This window comes from Callorhinchus milii, unplaced genomic scaffold (assembly GCF_018977255.1).
Source record: "Callorhinchus milii isolate IMCB2004 unplaced genomic scaffold, IMCB_Cmil_1.0 Scaffold5, whole genome shotgun sequence".
Taxonomy (NCBI): Eukaryota; Metazoa; Chordata; class Chondrichthyes; order Chimaeriformes; family Callorhinchidae; genus Callorhinchus; species Callorhinchus milii.
The window spans coordinates 66,615,098-66,635,005 of record NW_024704746.1 but is presented as its reverse complement, the minus strand read 5'-3'; the positions used below and the strand labels follow the sequence as shown (position 1 = coordinate 66,635,005).

General features: G+C 43.6%; 1 protein-coding gene across 1 annotated transcript in view; it reads left to right on the top strand.

The window, feature by feature from the left end:
• The window catches only part of taf3 (TAF3 RNA polymerase II, TATA box binding protein (TBP)-associated facto), a 114,645-nt gene extending 97,062 nt beyond the window's left edge, over positions 1-17,583 (top strand). The window contains exons 5-7 of the mRNA XM_042335462.1: positions 12,398-12,629; positions 16,274-16,380; positions 16,994-17,583. Of these exons, the coding sequence (XP_042191396.1) occupies positions 12,398-12,629; positions 16,274-16,380; positions 16,994-17,108 (454 nt within the window). The 3' untranslated portion in view covers positions 17,109-17,583. The remainder of the gene's footprint in view (positions 1-12,397; positions 12,630-16,273; positions 16,381-16,993) is intronic.
• The last annotated feature ends 2,325 nt before the right edge of the window (positions 17,584-19,908 follow it).

Genomic DNA, 19,908 nt, shown 5'->3' with positions numbered 1-19,908 from the left:
TTTGCAAAAGGCAATGAATGCCCCACAAACAGCCATAGAGGGAATGACCAATTCTCTCCAGGGCGTTGTTGGCCAGGACATCAGGAGGAAGAGTCCCTTCTCCTTTTGAAAAGCGCCATGCGATCTTTACCATCCCCCGAAACGAGAAGACAAGTCTTCAGTTTAACAATCTCACCCGAAGAACGGCACGAGTGATAATGCAGCACTCCCCAGACACTGCACTGGAATGTCAGCCTAAACTGGGTGAGCTCCAAGCCCCAATGTGGGGATTAAGCCAGCAACCTTGTGACTCAGAGGTGAGAGAGCTATTGACTGAGCCAGGCTGACACCTGTACACCCGGCTGACAGTAGTCTAAAGTTGGAAGAGCAAAGGGCCCAAACAGGAGAATAGGGTTAGAGGAGAAAGCAAAAGTAGAGAATGTGATGGCAAGATCATGCTGTCTGAAGGATTTTTCCCCAATGAGTGATCACTTTTTCCCAGTGAGAAAGCTCGCTTGTACAAAATGGATTAGCAAGTGTAATTAAGCTAAATGGATGGGAAATAAGAGGATTTGAAGATTTTCCCGGAAAGTGTTCGAATGTTAAAAAATATTGCATTTGTGTCGAGACCTAGTTTTTAAGTCTGATTTACATTATTTTCTTTTTTTTACAAAACGTTAGCGGTGGATCTCAGTGATATTGTGACATGCAGTTAAATCCTTAAACCATGATCAAAACCTGGTTTGTGATCTACCCACGCTGTATAATCATCTGAATCCTGCTCACAGGGGTGGTATAGCCTTTTTCCAACAGTAGTTAAGCAGTTATGTACAGTCATCACCTATGTGTGGAGTCCTGTAGCTCAGTGGTTAGAGCACTCGCCTCGCAAGTGAGAGGACCTGGATTTGATTCCCAGGCAAGGCAAAGCCTTAGGCAAATTTCCTTACTCCACACGCCTCTGTTTACCTAGCAGTAGGAACCTGGTTGTTATTCAATTGGTGGATCACTTTTCCCAATGCCACACGGTAGAGCTAACTATGGAAAGATAAATTTTCGTAAGTATCACTGTTCCATTTTTTCACATTCTGATCACCATCCCATTCTCTTATTGTTAATGTTAGGTTCCATCTGCCTTGAGTCTTTTTGATGAACTATAAATCCAAGGGCTGATTGATCCCGTGGCACTATTTGAAAAGAGAAGGGAGTTTCTCCCAATGTCCTGGCCAAGAATTCCCCAGATAAAAATTGACCATTCATTTCTTGGCTGTTCTTGCGGGACATTACTGTGCACAAATTGGTTGCCGCATTTGCCTACAAAATGAACAGTTGCTGCACTCTACCGTAAATCCCGTAAAACACTATGAGACATTTTGACGACTTGATTAGGTACTGTGTCAAATGTGAGGATTATTTTTTATCATATGACCATTAAAGTTCACTTTTATGTGTGGTTCTTAACCAGAATAGAGATTGTCTGCTATGAAAGCAGCTAAAACAATTTGGTGTTGTGCTTTACAGGGTTTACTTTCCCTGATCTCCACCGTAATACAGTACAGTCGCAATTCAATTATGGCAGATTGAAAAAAGATGGGCAATCTTTGAGCAATCTGTGCAGCAAATTAAAAGGCCCCATGGCCAAATGAAGTGCAATACAGATAAAAGCAAGGTCCTCTATTGCGGAAGTGAATACAGGAGAGGAGCTTGCTCAGCAAGCAGGTGGGAAGGAGCCTGGCGATCGCTTGAGGAGTTTTAACTTGTTTACAGTGTGAGGCACACTGTAAACAAGTTAATCTAATAATAAATAATTATCCTTGCAAGTTAATAAAATGCTGCCCATAATGCCAAATCAGTTGCCCACAGTTCATAACCAGTGATCCTTGCATTTGATATCAGCGCTTTATCACGCTGTTGAGACACCTTGAAGAGCTTCACAGAATATACTGTCAAGTGAATTGACTGTATATTTTGTTGGCGAAATGCGGCAGCCAATTGCTGACAGCAGCGTCCCACAAACAGTCAGGGATTAAGTTACCAATTTTTTTTGAAGGGATTAATATAGAAAGTTAGACAGTTGCTACACATGCTTTGGATTCTACCCATGTTTGGTTGGTGGTGGGTGGTGGTGGAAGAGACATTTAGAGGGGAAAGAATTCTAGCACAGGCAGTCACACTGTACTGAAGAGCTAGCTGAGTCTATTCGAACTATCCAGCTTTACAAGGTGGGTTAAGCGATCAGAGAACCCGGGTTCGATTCCCGGGCAGTGCGAAACCTTAAATAAGCTTCCTTACTCCACACACCTCTTGTGTGTAATCTTGTTGTTGGTGTTGTTGACCTAGCAGTAAGTAGGAACCTGGTTGTTAGTGGATTCGATTATCGCTTCCTGGGGTAATAATCCCACCCAAAAAACAGCAACACAAATTTATATAGTGCCCTTTCACGTAAGGTAGCATCTCAGAGCACTATTCCGAAAGAGAAAGCAGTTTCTCCTGGTGTCTTGGCCAACATTCCCACAAATAACATTGGTCACTCATTTCAAGGCTGTTTGTATTATAATGGCTGTGTGCAAATTAGGTAGAACATTTACCTTCAAACAGTGGCTCCACTTCATAGTGAAATCTTGGGAAGTGCTTGTGAGACTGACACCTCAATGGCATGATAAGGCACTACATAAATTAAATGCAAGTATTATTCTACTTTTTGTGGGGGAAAAACAGCTCCAAATCAAGGAGTAAACATTTAGAAACTGCCCAGTGATACAATTTACATTCTTGAGAGAATGTGTCAGTGAGTGATAGATAGATGACTGAACGGAGACTGAAATGAGCAACTCATCTTGCGGTGTGTATATTTGGCTGCACCGCATTCCTCAGTGTAATTACACTGGGGAGAGATTGCCCTGAAACAAAACCCATCATCTCTGGCCTTGAGGGTCAATCACTTAACTGCTGCAATATAAAACTAATCGCCCGATTTTCATTCTCACACAGTATTAGTGTCACTACAAGGCTGACCACAACCGCTGGCTTAGATCCTCTTCAGTTCTGAGTCACGGAATGTTTTGTTGAGCTCTGCCTTGCGATTCTAGACGGCTGTTGCCTACCTACCCATTCACAAAGTCAACTTAGAAAGAACGTGCATTTCCTTAGCGTCTCAACGTACTTAAAAGCCCTTTGCAGTATCTACTCCCTTCTAGAATCCCTCTATCTCCTTCTCTCCCTCTAGTCATTCAAGGCCTCTCTCAAGATGTACCTCTTGTGCTGAGTTTGCTGATCTAACAGAGGCTAAATGGAGAGGCTAAATTTTACCTGTCCTTCCTTGGACTAGGGAGGGGAGAATCAGCCAGGTTTCCTGCTCCTACTTTAGCACCCATAGTGTTAATAGTGCGGGTGTGACAGCTGGGTGAGGTCAGGTTTACTGTGATGCCCTCTACAGTGGAGTGGGCTGCCAAAGCACACACAAGCAATGGCCATTTTTGGATGAGGCAGGGAGGGGGTGGGATAGGGTTGGGGGGGGGGGTGCCCAGGAGAAGAGAGGCGAGCACCAAAAAGAAAAAAAAATAGAAAAATTATCGAACACATTAAATTTTAAAGAATGTGCTTTCTCTAGTCCTGTGCGTTCCTATATTCTGACGTAGCAGCCTTTCGTTTTGTAGATTTTCTGGGTATTAATCACAATATACAAAGCCTTATCTTAATGAGATGTGTTCTGTATTAAGGAATTGCTTGTAATTTTGTGATTAGGCGCTATATCAAATATCAAATCAGATTAAGATTGCAGTCTTCATTATTTCAGTGGTCATCATTCTATAAAATGTGCTACGTGATGCAGAAGTGTAAAGAAAACGTTTAAATGTTCCCTGGGTACCATTAGGGGAGAAAACAGGGCGTTTTCCCAGTGTTCTATCCAATATTCTTGCCTTGCTCAAACTCACCAAGATAAAGATGAATTGGTCATTCGTCCCGTTGCTTTTTGTGGACGAGTTTTCCGAAATAACAGTCACTACACTTCATAAAAAGTAACTCATTGCATCAAGCGCGTTGACGCGTTTCCGAGTGATAAGCAGCATTGTCAATTACAAGCATTCAATCACATTAGATAGGAACTGGAGTAATAATAATTATCCTTGCTTTTGAATTGGAGGAATTATTACCCCCGGAAAGTAATCCACTAAAGCAATGGACTAACAAACGGGTTCCTACTTACTGCTAGGTAAACAGAGGCTTGTGGAGTAAAGAAACTTGCCAAAAGTTTTGCCCCACCCAGGAATCTAACCCAGCCTCTTGGTTTCGAGGCGAGCGCACTACACTATGGGACTTTGCCAATGGAGCAGAGCCACTATTTTATTAGATCATGGCTGAATACAGTTTCTCTGCTCTGAATTATTTTGAGACAGATTTCCTAACATTACTTGGCTATGTTTGACAGTGATTTACAGTAGATAGTGCATTCTATAATACACAACGATCATGACTGTATCCCTACTTTGCTCCATATCCAGACAATTTCCACATTGTTGTCATGAAGCGCTTTGAGGCATTTTTTTTTGTGAAATTTGCTGTACAGATATATAGTTACAGGATACAGGACCTCCCCCCAAAACTAAAGCTGTAACGTTTGTGACTGAGGAAGAACCTGCAGGGAGGATATGCTGTGTCCTGGCAGAAATAACATTGCAGACAGGGAGAAAGAGCAAAAGTAGGAAACAATTAGGGTGATGTGGAACAAGGCCAACACAAGCAGTAGGTTAGACAGTTGAGACTTAATTCCCTGTCACTGTGAATTCAAGGTTTCCCCTTAAAGACTTTATCTGCAGACATGATCGGCCCAAAAGTTTAATTGCTTTATTTAATCACTTTGAGAGATCTTATCGGCAACGGATCGGAAATTTAATTGGCCGCTGTAGCTTTTAAACATTCGGGTGCTCCTGCCTTGGTGCTCTTTAAAAATTAGTTTTACCTAATGATTTTTGTTTAAATCGTTCCCCGTCCCAATAACAACCAGTTATAGCAGTTGCCAACTGTGCTAATTTAAGGGCTGCCTTAAGATTCATTAGTCTTAGAGAGAAAAGTAGTAGTCTGACGTTGTTCAATGCAGTTGCACTGGCTGTGTGTTATTTTTGCACCACTGTGACAGGTTTGATTGGCCACAATAAACCCTATGCCATTATGGTCTGTGTTTTTTGTGGATTCAGGTACCCCGTGGCATTCACTGGGCTGCTTTTAATTTGTTCGATATCCCAGCAGTTGTATAGAATGATGCGTTAATTACTGCTTCAGGTGGATGCTAATGATCCCGTGGCGCTATTCAAAAAGGGGAAGGTGTTTGGGGGTATCTTGATATGTACAAAATTGTAGTTATTGTTATTAATAATATGATAATAATTGTTGCATTTGATAGAATGCCTTTTCACATTGTCAGAATGTCTCAAAGCACTTCACGTAATTTACTCTGAAGTGGTGTGAGTGTGTGTATTTTGTGGCCAGTCGCAGCAGCCAACTTGCACACAACTATGTCCCACAAACCACCATGGAGTTGTTGGCCAGGACACCGGGAGAGAGAAACTCCCTTCTCTTTCGAATAGTGCCATGGGATTTTTAACGTCCACCTGAACAGGCAAAAGGGATGTCATATCCGAAGGATGGCACCTCTGACGATTTAACACACTCCCCCAGCACTGCGTTGAAGTATCAGCCATAGACTATGTGGATTCCTTGACTATATGTATACAGAAGTAACATCAGGATAGACCTGATGACCTGGAATTTGACCGTTTGTTAGCACAGGAAGCTGGCTAGCCAGCCCCAGAAGCCATGTATACTACGATTCTCGTTAGTTCTCTACTAAAGCCACAATTCCTTAAGTGGTTTGTACATAATTTACACTGAAGTACAAATATCTATCAGGTTTAGATAGTTTTAGCAAATTTCCGTAGGGTTTAAAGAAGAAAGCCCTTTGTATAAATGGGATTATCGCATCAATTTAATTATTTTATTGTAATAAGACATTTTTCCCTCGTCATATTTTTGTGTGCGCAATAGAGAAACCCTTTTATTAACAATAATCCTTGCACTTGATATAGCGCCTTATCACATAATTGAGACGTCTGAAAGCGCTTCACAGCGTATACTGTAAAGTAAATTGACTGTATATTTTGTGGTTAAGAAAATAGCCTCAAAATCAAAGTTAGAAACACTTTTATTTTGAGGCAATTGCCCGTCTTACGAGTCTTCAGAAAATTGTTTAATGAGCCACAGTTCTGCTAAACCCATTGAATTAACTAACGCTGTGTGGCCTTAAGTGGCCGAAGCACTTTGCGGTATCAGGTAAATTATATGGCAGGCCATATAATGTTTGTACACAATAGCCAAATAATAGGGGGTTATTAAACTACTGCCGTTGCTTTATTCTCACCATGAATGGGTCTAACCTTCCCTCGATCTGTGTGGTCAGGAGGGCGGGAAGCATTGACTTATTGCTAACTTGTCCAGCAGCAGGCTTGCATTTCAGCCCTGTGACCCTGGTCTATATAACTCACCTTTTTGTGGGTGAGGAATTAAGGTAAAGGGACACTGGTGGAAGCCCCTTTTGCAGCACGTTAGCATGAATGGGAGCACTGTCTACAGCAGTTAGCCCAGCATGACCAGGAGTACAAATGGTGAAATGTAAGCACCATGGGGCCGTTATTAAGCACAGCTGTGGGGCAGTGTTTGTTTCGCAGGTCGAGACTGAATCAGCCGGCTGTAGGAAGCGTTCAGGAACTCAGCCCAAGCAAAGGTGATACACTGGAAGCTAAAAAAAAAGTGGGGAGGATAATTGTCATTTGCAAGACAAACTCTCTCAGAAAAAGAGAACCTCTGAACACACGAGGCTCTCTCTTGACAACTCTTTCCCGAAGTTTTCAGCATCGAACAGGAGTTAACCGTGGAAATCGGGGGCTTAAGCTCGGAAGAAAAGAAGCTTGTTCGGAATTTTTTTTCCCAATCGCTGAATATATTTATTGAGGCTTCAGTTTTATATCAGGCCAAATATATGACAACAGCACTGGGTTCCTCGCCAATCAGGTTGGCGGCTTGTTTAACAGGAACATAAACACTTTTGCTAGACAATTGCAGCCATTTTGCACTAGTGTTGTTATTATTATTAAACTCCTTTTAAAAAAATCTGTGCACAACTATGGTTTGTGACAATGAATTGCAGATTACAAACACTCTACTATAAATCTTTTGCATTTGCGCCCATGTGTCAGAGTGCATTTTCATGGCAAACCTTTGAATGCAAATCCTGAATTACCTTCGGATAATAAATAATAATAATAATAATAATAATCCTTGCATTTCACGTGGCACGTTATCACATTGTTGAGACATCTCAAAGCGCTTCACAGGATGTACTGCAAAGTGAATTGACTATTTTGTGGGGGAACCCCGGCAGCCAATTGCACACAGCAGCGTCCCACAAAAAGTCATGGATTGAGTGACCAATTCTTTTTTTGAGGGATTATTACCCGCGGAAAGCGATCCGCCAATCGACTAACAACCGGGTTCCTGCTTAATGCTAGGTAAACAGAGGCGTGTGGAGTAAGCAAACTTGACTAAGGTTTCGTCCTGCCAGGGAATCGAACCCAGGTCCTCTCGCTTGCGAGGCGAGCGAATGTCATTGATTGCAGCATTAATTGAGACGCAAACTAAGCAGAGCTTCCCAGACGTTACTGCCGCTTGAGTTGACCAGACATCTGTGATATTCCCAATCTCCGGTTGTTGCTGACTATTACTTTAGGAAGGAAGTATTGGATTAGGTCATGTCTTCAGAATGGCTTTTAAGTACCAGCCTAATAACCTCCTGTCCTTTGTGTTAGCCCTTTTCTTGCTGATTAGACTCCTCAGTTATTTCAAACCATTTTAGCAGCGATGCAAACTTTCCCACATCCAAGCAAAACTAAAAATACTGTCCGGGTATCTCACAAATGGCCATGATTGGGACATTACCCCCTCCCACTCCCCTTTTCCTTTGAGTTCAGGATCAGGTCAACTTAATGATGGTAATGAATTACGAGGCCATACATTTCTGCCCCTCGAGTCACAAGTCTTATTTTACAACCCAAAATCTTTGCGTCTTTAACTGGATGGTTATAAATTGTACTCAGGCTCTTCGAATCATTTGAGTGTCTGCACTTCTCCACAATGTTAATTTGGAAACTGCGGTTTACACAGCACAAGTATACATTGCCCTTAATCATTGAGACGTTCTCATATCTTACTCAAATAACTCCCGTTTTATACACTGCGTATCAGATTTTTATCACTTGAATAATGTTAGCTAATGCTGATACTGCACGTCATTAAGCTGAGAGGTTGGGTGGTCGCTGAAGAGAATATGATGGAAGTTTAGGTTGTGCTGTTCTACTTAACATGAGAATTTTGAATGTTTCTTTTCACTAGGAAAACATTTCTCTCTATTTATGATTGCTGTAATGCTCACTACAAAATACACAGTCAATCCACTTTACGGTGAAGCGCTTTGAGACGTGGTAAGGCGCTATATCAAATGCAAGGTTTTTTTTATTATTATTCTTTGAGAGGTAAGGGAGCAGTCGTGTTGGTATTATAGTCCATCATCACTGCAGTGGAGGCAGTTCACTATTCGTTCTAATCCCAAACTCTGCTGCCTGTTTCCTTACCTGCACCAAACACTCATGGCTATTAGCAACAACAACTTGAATTTATATGGCCTCCACGCAGGGTAGCGTCGCAGAGCGCTTATTAACCCCATTCCTCACCTGGCTCCTTTGGCCCCCTGTCTGGGAACAGATCAACTTCAAGGTCCTTACCCTTACACAACAATCCCCTCATATTCCTAGCACCTTCTTCCTCTCTGGTCTGCTCATACCCCACCCCACTGCCCCAACCCCCTTCCCGCCCCCACTCAAAAGCATGATGATGTGAAATTGATGCCCCATATCGCTTAGTAGTATATTAATAATGATGATTCTGATTAAAATTTGCATTCATATAGTACCCGTCACATAAAAGTGTCGGAGATGTGTGGGCTAATTGTCTCAAAATGCAATAGAATACAAAACAGACAGTGGGACGGCAGCCAACGTGTGCCAGCAACGCCCATAAACAACAACGAGCTGAAAAAACAATTCATATGAATTTGGGGGTGAATTTGGATGAGGAGGGAACGGACGTTAGGATTACCAGGAGAAAGACTTCATCTTTCTCCGAACTAACAACCACAGGGCAGACTATTTACATCCACCTATATCTTTAGATCTTACCAATATTTTAGTGCTGCTGCTGCAACAATGGCCTGACTATTAATGTTCATCTATGCATAATAATAATAATCCTTGCATTACCATATATCTCGAAGCGCTTCACAGAATGTATTGTAAAGTGATTGACTGTGCGTTTTGTGGGCAAAGCAGTCAATTGCAGCCAGCAGTGTCCCACAAACAGTCGTGGATTGAGTGACTGAATTTTTTTTGAAGGATTATTACCTCTGGTAAGAGATCCAACAATCGACTAATAACCAGATCCCTACTTACTGCCAGGTAAACAGAGGCTTGTGGCGTAAGGAAACTTGCATAAGGTTTCGCCCCACCCGGGAATCGAACCCAGGCCATCTCCCTTTGCGGGGCGAGCGCACTAACCACTACGCTATGGGACTCTATATCATATAAGTATACAGCTAAATCCACTCCGAATTCTCTCTTCTTTTTGAAAATCCAAGGAGAGTAATGTTTCAATGTACGAAAAATAACTGGAGGCTCAAACACCTTTTAAAATACTTCTAACGTTTGATTATCGCCTGAATCCACCCACCCCAAACTTTGTTTTAAAAAAAAGAATTTCCTCTGTGCTCTTTTCCAAAGTTGGAACATGATGTCACACAAAGGTCAAAAAATTGTTCCTTTCTTCAACAACCTCCGTCTACGTACAATATATATTCGTCAAGACTAGTCGATGTAAGTCGTCAAGCACACTATGAAGGGTCTTCACTTTGCCCTCCCTCAGTTCGATAAGAGTGGTATAAAACTGCACAGCTGCCCGAATACAGGGACTATTTTTCTCGAGTCAATTTTAATACCATTTTTGACAAGAACTTCACGAGGAGATAAACTACAGCGGTTCAGTAGAGGAACAGGTCAGGTAACTCGGTTGCTGTGGCTCGTTCCACTGAGTCAGAAGGTTGTAGGTTCAGCACTGGGGAAGCACTCCATTGCCAGAGGTGCTGTTCTTCATGTGAGATGGTAACCCGAGGCCCCATTTGCCTGTTCAGAGGGACATTAAAGATCCCGTGGCACTGTTTGTAAAGGGAAAGGAGTTTCTCCCAGTGTCCTGGCCAATATTCGTACAGCCAAATTGGTTTGTGGGGCCTTGCTGTAGGCAAAATATTTTGCCGGGATAGTGGAAGGCGAACTGGTTGGACCTTGGTCTTCTTTCATCTTATGTCCTTAATAATTCTTCTATTTGAAACGTCTCAGCACTTCATAGCTTTTCTGTGAATTGTAGTGTAGAGCTCGAAGGCTTTATCCTTAGTGAAGGGCAACTTATAAATGCAAGTTGTTATTATGTCTGTGAATTTGGAATTGAAAGCAGCAGCCAATGTTTCAAACAAGACATTGGGACGAATTACCTAAAAATTAAAAAACATAATGATCCATTTGTTTGATATAGAACATTATCACATTGAAATGTCTCAGTGAATGATCCGGTTTTTATCTGGGGGACTGTTGGTGAGGAAGAAAGAAACCCCTTTGTCTTGTCAAATATTGCCATGGAACCTTTAAAGTCATGGGACCTCAACAAGCCTAATGTCTCACCCCAAGGGTGACCCCCTCCAACAAGGCAGGACTCCCCCCAGCACTGCGCTGGAGTGTTAACCTAGACTGAGTTCAAAGTTTTTTTAGGTAGATTCTTTCCTACGGCCAACCGGGTGGTGGGGGAGGGAGAGATTGTTCGTAATACCAGAAGAAATTCTGTTCTGGTTCAGCTCTTTATCAAACCACGTTTGGTTTGAAGTGGATACTGCACAACGGCCCTGGATCAAGATGTGCAAAGTAAATGTATTCTCTTTGATTAATTACTTTAATTACTCTTTGGCTACAGCCAAGAAGTGTCTGACATGATCTTCCGTTCCGAAATGTTCCGTGGGGACATTCTTCTGTCCCACGTACTCCCATTGAGATTCGACGCAGAGAAACTTAATTGAACGCAGTCGTTTTGAAAGCAAGAAACTCTGTGGGTTACCACACAGTCAGATCCAACAATATTGCCTTAATATTACATGTTAAGTGTCTTAAAGTTGCCTTAGGACTAGCTTTTTCTTCATTAAAAACATTGCTCTCGGTCCATCTATTTTTGTTCCTCCGCATTCTGCCCTTGAAAAGTTTTTTTAACTAACGTTCAGAGTTCAGACTCTGCCCTTCCTACTGTACTGGAAGCACTGCTCTTACCTGAAGTCACGTGGCAAGAGAGAAGTGACACACAGAACTATGTGTGGCTTACACACATGTACTCTCTATGGAAGTTCAGGTATCAGCCTGGTGCAGTGGTAGTGCTTTCACCTCTGAGTCAGAAGGATGTGGGTTCAAGCCCCACGTCAGGGACTTTGAACTCACAGTCCAGGCTGACACTTCAGTACAGTGCTGGAGCTCTGACAATGTCCTGTGTGAAGGGTGCTATATAAATGCAAGTTGTTGTGTGTGTGGGGGAAGCGCTGAATTGTCAGAGCAATTTGTCCTTTGGATGAGACATTAAACTGAAGTCCCGTCTGTGTTCAAGTGGATGTTAAACATCCCTTGGCACTGACTGACAATCCTCCAAATAAAGCCACTCATTCACATCATGGCTGTTTGAGGGGCATTACTATTGCAAATTAGCTACTGCGTTCGCCTACAAATACACAGTCACTGCACTTTACCGTATATCGTGTGAAATACTTTGACAAGTCTACTCGAAGTGAAAGGCACTGTACCAAAAATGCCTGGACTATTTAAAGTAGTGGCCTTAAAATACATGAGTTGTTGTAAACTTAACTTGCATAATGCTCTGGTAAACTTTGTGAGTGTCCACAAAGTCCTGTTATCCCCCTGTTACAAAACAATGATATGCGACTACGGAGGAGCTGAAATGATGGTGCTCTGACACACACACATCGATCCTCTGGACGTCTAAATACAGTTAAACACTTGTACTGAAGACAATCGAGTAGTTCTAAATACAATTATTATCATTCGTGTCAGTTGTTGGCCAGTGCACTGTAGGAAAAATAGCATGGGGTAATAGGAGTTTGTGGACACCATGTGTGTATGTATTGTAAATGTAGGATAGAAATATAACTCTGAGCCACAAGACTGTTCTTCCTGATGGCCAAAATGCGTTAACCGCGATTCTCTGTTTCGATTTGCAGTGTCATCAGCAAGGTGGTCCCGGTGACAGAGTCAAAGCCGGCGCCCAGTGCAAGTCGCCCAAAGACCCCACCTCCAGCTCCGGCACCTCCCCCGCCACCGCACCCTGCCCCCCTGCCTGTGGCAACAACTGCCTCGCCAGCTCCCGCTACTCCATCTCCTTCAGCCACTGCAGCAGGTTCCTCAAAGACACCCGTCAGGAGTGTGGTCACAGAGACCGTCAGTACTTATGTGGTGAGTAATTATTATCATTTTTTTTTGCTCAGCCGGATGTCTGATAGATTCAGAAACCCATCAAAAGTCTTCAAACCGAGCTGAGAATTCCGTGTATCCCACGAACACATGGAAATCCCAGAGATAGATTGTCAGAATGGAATGCGCTCTCTCTCCCTGGAGGGATGCATTCTGCTTACCTAATTTTGCTAGGAATGTATTAGGCGCAGGTTGGCAAGAGCCAAGGTTTGGGGACCCCAGAGTGTGCGTGTTAGGGAAACTGGTGGAATCTAATCAGCTCAGACTGCGGTGAGTAACGTCTCAGTTTCTATTTATCACATTTGGTGTCATTACCATTCTCCTAATTCTGCAAATCACAAGCAGTGTTTTAATCTTAAAGGGAGGAAGGAAGCTTTTTTTTAAATTCCAAGATGAAGCAAATCAGCCCGAGTTTCTGGTTCCAAACCACATCTCTCACTCTGCTTGTCTTGAAAGTAGTAACTTAAAGTCAATTGCTCTGAGTCTAGAATAAAGACTTCATAGCAATTCCTCACACTTATATGGACTTGTGTGTCACATCTACCCACTCACCGTTACTCTTTAAGTCTTTATTTAACCACCTAGAGCAATAAAAACTCTTAGGATCACAAGACAGGTTGTATGGAGAAGTGTTAAGCGCTCTGGGGACGCTACTCTGTGTGAAGGGTGCTATATAAATGCAAGCTGTTGTTGTTTTGGGTTTAAGAGAGATTTAATGGAGGTGTTCACAATTATGAGGGGGCTTGATAGAGTAAATAAGGAGAAAGTGTGTCTACTAGCGGGTGGGTCGGTAACCAGAGGACACAAATTTAAGATAATTGAGAGAAGAACCAGAGGGGAGACGAGGAGAATTGTTACGACCTAGAATGCCCAGGTTTACGCAGCGAGTTGTTACGACCTGGAATGCCCTGCCTGAAAGGGTGGTGGAAGCAGATTCGATAGAAGCTATCAAAAGGGAATCAGATATTTACTTCAAAAGGAAAAATTTGCAGGGTTATGGGGGTAAGAGCGGGGGAGTGGGACTAGTTGGATTGCTCTTTCAAAGAGCCTGCATAGGCACGATCGGCTGAATGGCCTCCTTCTGAGCTATAAGATCCTATGATTCTATTGGGACATGAAATGCACTGCCAGAGATGGTGGTTGAACCAAATCCAGATAAATATGTGAAAAACGATAGAAAAAAGATATGGGTAAAGAGCTGGGGAATGGGACTAAATAGAGAGTAGCTTAAAGAAGTCAAATGCAAGTTGTTGTAGGCTGAATGGCTTCTGTCTGTTCTGTAAAACAGTATGATTCTGCCACATCTTGTGATCTTGAAAGGGAGATCGATCTCAGCGGTGTTTTCTGGAGCCAGAGCAAATGGTGCAGCCGGCTGAAATGTCCCCCGATTGAGTAGGTGGTCTCGTTTCAGGCCTCGCTTTTGCCTTGTCTTCTGCTGCCTTTGCAATAAAACTTAACCCCACCCTCTCTGCCCCGTAAAACAGAGAGCCGAGGAAAGAAACTATTACATCCTCCCACACTGTCCCCACTTCCTACAAGCAAATCTGCTAACTAAGCCAGGGGCAGGTTTCTGCCCCGTTTCTGATTTTTTTTAAAAAACAAATCTGGAACCACATTAATTCGCATGGCTCAGCAAAGCACTGACTGGTGTCTGCACATCTTTACCAAACTTGCACCTACATTTCCTGCGTTGACACTTTTGTGGGTGCAATCTGCGTAGTGAATGACGAGCATTGGGCTGCAGAAAGCTTCGGCTGTGGAATCACCAACTCAGCACCTGAGCTGGAGGTTTCCTCTCAGTTGGCTGGTGTTTATCTCCTAAGGATAAAAATTCCGCCGTGCGCATGGTGACCATAAAGAGATAGTCGGAAGGGACTTTAAACCCAGGCCCCGTCTGTCTGTTTGGGTGGACGTTAAGGATCTTACGGCGCTATTCGAAAAGAGAAGTGGAGTTTCTCTCTCCCGGTGTCCTGGCCAACAATCCCCTCCCAAATAAAAAATCATCAGTCACTCAATCCATGGCTGTTTGTGGGTCACTGCTGGGCACAAACTATCTACCTACAAAATACACAGTCGCTCCACTTTACAGTGTATCCTGTGAAGCGCTTTGAGACGGCTCGAAGACATGATAAGGTGCTATATCAAATGCAAGATTATTATTATTATTATTATGATGGGCAATACTTTCTGGGCCTGAAGCCCAAATGCGCTGCTAACCATGTTCAGTGGACTTTGGGATCGAGCTGTCTCGTGGGTGATGGATGTTGTGCAGCAAATTATTTATAGGATTTCACCCGCAGCAGTTGTCTTTCTGGATGTTCCTGTTGCGCTGGACTCTGACAGAGACACGTTACACATACCTCAGTGCTACAAGGAATGCTAACTAAGCTTTGTGAACTGGCAAATTATCATTCCTGTAGCCCTTCACACAGACACCTTGGGTCGAAAGAAAATAATATGGTGATGGGGGTGGAAGGGAGGGGGGGGCGGGGGCGGAGGATTCAAATGGTTAACCAATAACTGCTATTTCAGCCCTTTGATTTTCTCAAACCTGTAGTTCAGCGCGATCGAGCAAATCACGCGAAGTTGTGTCCTTTTAACACACTTTACAGGGCTCTGCTTAAGAAACGTTCGTTTCACATGGTCTTGTACCAATTGAAAGGTTGTGTTGAGAGATGGTGTCTGGGTGCGTCTGCGTTCTGCTTCTGTTCTCTCTTCCCCTCCACACTCCACCACCTGTCCCCTCGACCTCCACACACACACACACATACACACACACACCCGCATCCTCCCAGCCCTCAATCATTATTCACACAGTTTCCCTTTTACATCAGAACTGTTGGCTACACCCATAGAACTGGCTCAAGGGGAAATACTGGAACAAGATGCTTCACTTTTGGAATAGGGGCAGTTTGATATTGAGAGAACATTGATGACACAGCAGGGTTTGAGTTAGTATAGCAATAATTAGAATCAGTGTAATAATAATAACTGCTATTCAATGTCAGTGTAGCGCCTTTAATGTCAAAGACTAGCTGACTGGCCTTGTCACAAGCCATGTCCTCTCTTCACCCTTAGGTCTTTTCCTATAGAATAAATATAACTCACTATGTCATTCTTCACAGTTTGTTGAGCTAAATCTCTGTAGTTTATTTCTCCCGGCGCTCAGCACCATTGCTCACTGAGAGGCTGAACACATTTGGAAGCTCAAAGGAAGGTTTGGATGAAGGTTGGAACCCATTTGCCCGGGTTTGATCCCCGGACAGGGCGAACCCTTAGGCAAGTTTCCTTACTCCACCCGCCTCAAATCCCTTCAAAACTCGATGACAACAAGAAATTGCGTTTATACAACACCTGTCACATCGGGAGGACCCAAGCTGCTGGGCACTGAAGGGTTTGCACCAGAGCTGGAGAATAGAGTCACAAGGAGTGGAATAGGGATGGCGGTGGGAAGTTGACCAAATGGACGGTCGAATAGGAAGGTCTTGAGACGGGCCTTGAAAAAGGACAGAATCATGATCTTTGCTGAGGGTTACCTGAATGACAAAACCTCATTCTCTGTCATCCCCACTGCCCACAGTTTTTATTGTTCATTTATCTAAGCAATTGGTCTTTTTACTCGGCAGATCCGGGATGAATGGGGCAACAAGATCTGGATCTGTCCCGGCTGTAACAAGCCGGACGATGGCAGCCCGATGATCGGCTGTGACGACTGCGACGACTGGTATCATTGGTAAGAAAATTTGAACGTTGAGTTGTGGATTTGGAGCTAACGTTGAAGTCTCCCTTCCCTCTTGGTAGCAAGCGATTCCTGATGAGCGAGGCTGGTAAAACAGCAGACCTAAACCAGCAGTCGAATACAAACTCCAGCTGGGTTACTAGCACTCTGCCTTGTACCAGTGATTGTCTATATGTGGCGTAACATTCGCTGTTTGTTTTGATCCGTGGCTACAATGTGATGTCCCCACGTAGCCAAAAAGTTTGCAGGCATTATTGAACGAGTGTTGGGTCCTTACAGCTCATAAGCGGCAACACTTGGGTAATTAGAGTGAGTTCCGATTCGCTCATACGCTCCACTGACCCTCTGGTGAGGTGTAGGTGGAGCGCTGCATTGACGGCGGTGCCTCCATCAGATGAGACGTTAAACCGAGGTCCTGGCTGCCTGTTCTGGTGGACACTAAAGACTCCATGATTGTTTGGGAGGACGTTACTGGACACAAATTATCTACGGCTTTCACCTTCAAATTCACTAACCCTTCACAGTAAATCCCTGGTGAAGCGATTTGAGGTGTTGGGTCAAATACGAGGATTATTGACTCACGTGGGCTGTTTGTTTCTTTTACCAGGCCTTGCGTTGGGATTACCGCAGCCCCGCCCGATGAGGTCCAGTGGTTCTGCAACAAATGCGTCAACAAGAAAAAGGAGAAGAAACACAAGAGGAAGAAATCTCGAGCGCACTGAGAGATAGAGACAGAGAGCACAATCAGCCCACGTTCCCCCTATTGACTGTAGTTATTGGAAAGAGCGGCAGTGGCGAGAGAGCGAGAGAGAAAGAGAGCCAGCGCAGAGCGAGAGAACCGAGTTATGAACGTCTTTGTGCAGTGCGCAAATTGCCTAGGGATTCCACCCATTTCCAGAGAGACAGGGATAGAGAGAGAAAAAGGCCCAGAGAATAAAAAAAACTCATTGTTTGCCTTTTTTCGTGTAATTAATTGTATATTTTTTAAATGAAAGTTTGTATTATATATCACACACAATCATTTTTTTGCATTCGTGTACGCAGTGTCATCTTCCTAGTTACTCTTGTAATATATTTTATCTTCTCTGCTTGGAACTCTCATTGCTTCAACCAACAGTGGCGTGATGATTGTAACCCCAAATAACGTATTGCTAACATTTATTAAGAGAATAAATTACATTTTTTTAAGAAAAAAAATCGAGCAGTTGCGTGATGAGAATACACTGGTTGAATGTCTCGCAACGGGAAAAGGGAATCGAGGGGCATGTGGGGAGGGGAGGGAGGAAACCAGGAACAGGAGGAGGCCATTCAGCCCCTCAAGCCCGCTGTTGTTTTCGAATAGTAAGTTAAATCAAGGCACCCGCCTTCCCGTTCAGGTGGACATTAAAGATTTTCTGTAGTTCACAAGACGCTGGAAGGAAATCGGGTTCAAAATGAACGCTGTTAATAATTTGCTAAATTCTGGACGCTGAAATGCTACTTATGTAGAGAAAATCAAGACCCGCATGAGATTGCTCCCCCGTTCCTTATTATTGTATTGGAATCTTATCAGCACCTTGTGATACCCTTTCTATTGACCATAATTGACTTTATGGGCTTGTAATTTCACCTTTACTTGAAGGCCCAATGATTTTATAAAGCTATCTCTTCCAATATCCAACCTGTGCATTAAAAAAAAACTCCAGCATTTATACTTCGCTAATGGGTGTAGATTTGATCCTTGCACTACAAGCAGTAGATGAATATCTGGGAGAGGGATTTTATTTATCAACCAGGCAATAAGGTAATAGAAATAATAATAATAATCCTTGCATTTAATAAACACCTTATCACGTTGTTGAGACGTCTCAAAGCGCTTCACAGAATATACTGTAAAGTGAATGGATGGACCGTGTATTTTGTGGGCGAAACACGACAGCCAATTGCGCACGGCAGCGTCCCCACAAACGGCCGTGGATTGAATGACCAGTTTTTCTTTTGGAAGGGATTATTACCCCTGGAAAGCGATCCGCCAATCCACTAACAACCGCTGTTTGCTCGGCAAACAGGCGTGTGGAGTAAGGAAACTTGCCTAAGGTTTCGCCCCGCCAGGAAATCTTCCCCGAGTCCTCTCGCTTGCGAGGTGAGCGCTCTAACCACTACGCTATGGGCTTCCACTAAAAGAAGGAGGGTTTAGGAGAACCTTTTATCATTCAGAGAGTTGTTGGGACATGGAATTATTATTATTATTAGCAGAACATTCCACCCTACCCGTTAGGGCTTTGGCTTGCAGGGTTAACGGGAGCTGAGTGGGAGGATTCCCTGCCCCCAGAGACTGGTCGGCCCTTCCGGATAGGTGAATGGTCAATTTATCTGGAAGGTCTTTGGCCAGGACAGGACACCAGGAGAAATGTCCTTTTCTTTTGTGATGGGGAAGAACAGGCCTGAGCTTATGATCCGCTCACCTGTTGTTGAAAGGGTGAGGCTAAGTTCACAGTGACTGACACAGAGTAGAGTTAGCATATTAGTACATATTAGTGTTCATGCTTTTGTAGGTGGTTTGAGCACTAGTTCATGCATGTGGGATCTACCGCAATCTCTTTTTAATGAACCTCCCCAGGCATTAGCGCAGGGGTTAAACAGAGAGCAATCTGACCCTTCTCATCTCTCTCTGAGTTCCAGGGTTCAGTTCCCCACTGTTTCTGAAACTGGGAGGTTCCCAAGCTGTTTTAGTGACACCTTCTGCTCTAAATTATTATTTAAGGGTGATTAAATATGAGGTTGCCATCGATTGCTTCTCAGCTGGAGTTAACAGCGTGTGTTTAAAGTAAATCCGCGCTCTGCATCTCTCAGCTCATCTACTGAGTGCAAGTACAGAGCTGGTGATTGACAGTGTGGAAAATACTTGATTTGTAAATCAAAAGAACGCTAATCTCACAAAATACACTATTTGAAACACTTCATTTTGGCTCACGGTGATATCTTGTGTGAACAACAATTCCCAGCCATGACGCGCTGAGACTGGAGTCCTGTTGCGGTGTATTGATCAGACCGCTCGCCTCGCCAGCGAGAGGACCTGCTTCGATTCCCGGGCAGGGAGAAACCTTAGGCAAGTTTCCTTACTCCACCCACCTCTGTTTACCCGGCAGTACGTAGTAACCCGGTTGTTAAGTCGATTAGCGGATCGCTTTCTGGGGGTAATAACCCGTTCCACACTCTCACCGCCCTCTGTGTGAAGAAGTTCCTCGTATACTCACCATTAGATCTACTTTATATTAACTATTTCGTAGCTTCAGGGCTATTTGTGGGGATATTGCTCTGTGCAAATTGTTTCTGCCGTGTTAGCCTACAAATACAAAGTCACTAACCTTCGCAGTAAAATCCTGTGTGGCACTTTGAGACGTTTTGACTTCATAAGGGGTTGGATCAAATGTCAAGGATTATGATGCTCTTTCTCTCAGACGCCTCGATTGATTTCATCACCAAATACTCCAGCTATCTAATTCCCTCTGGATCTCGGTGACACAATCTGCCTCCACCGCC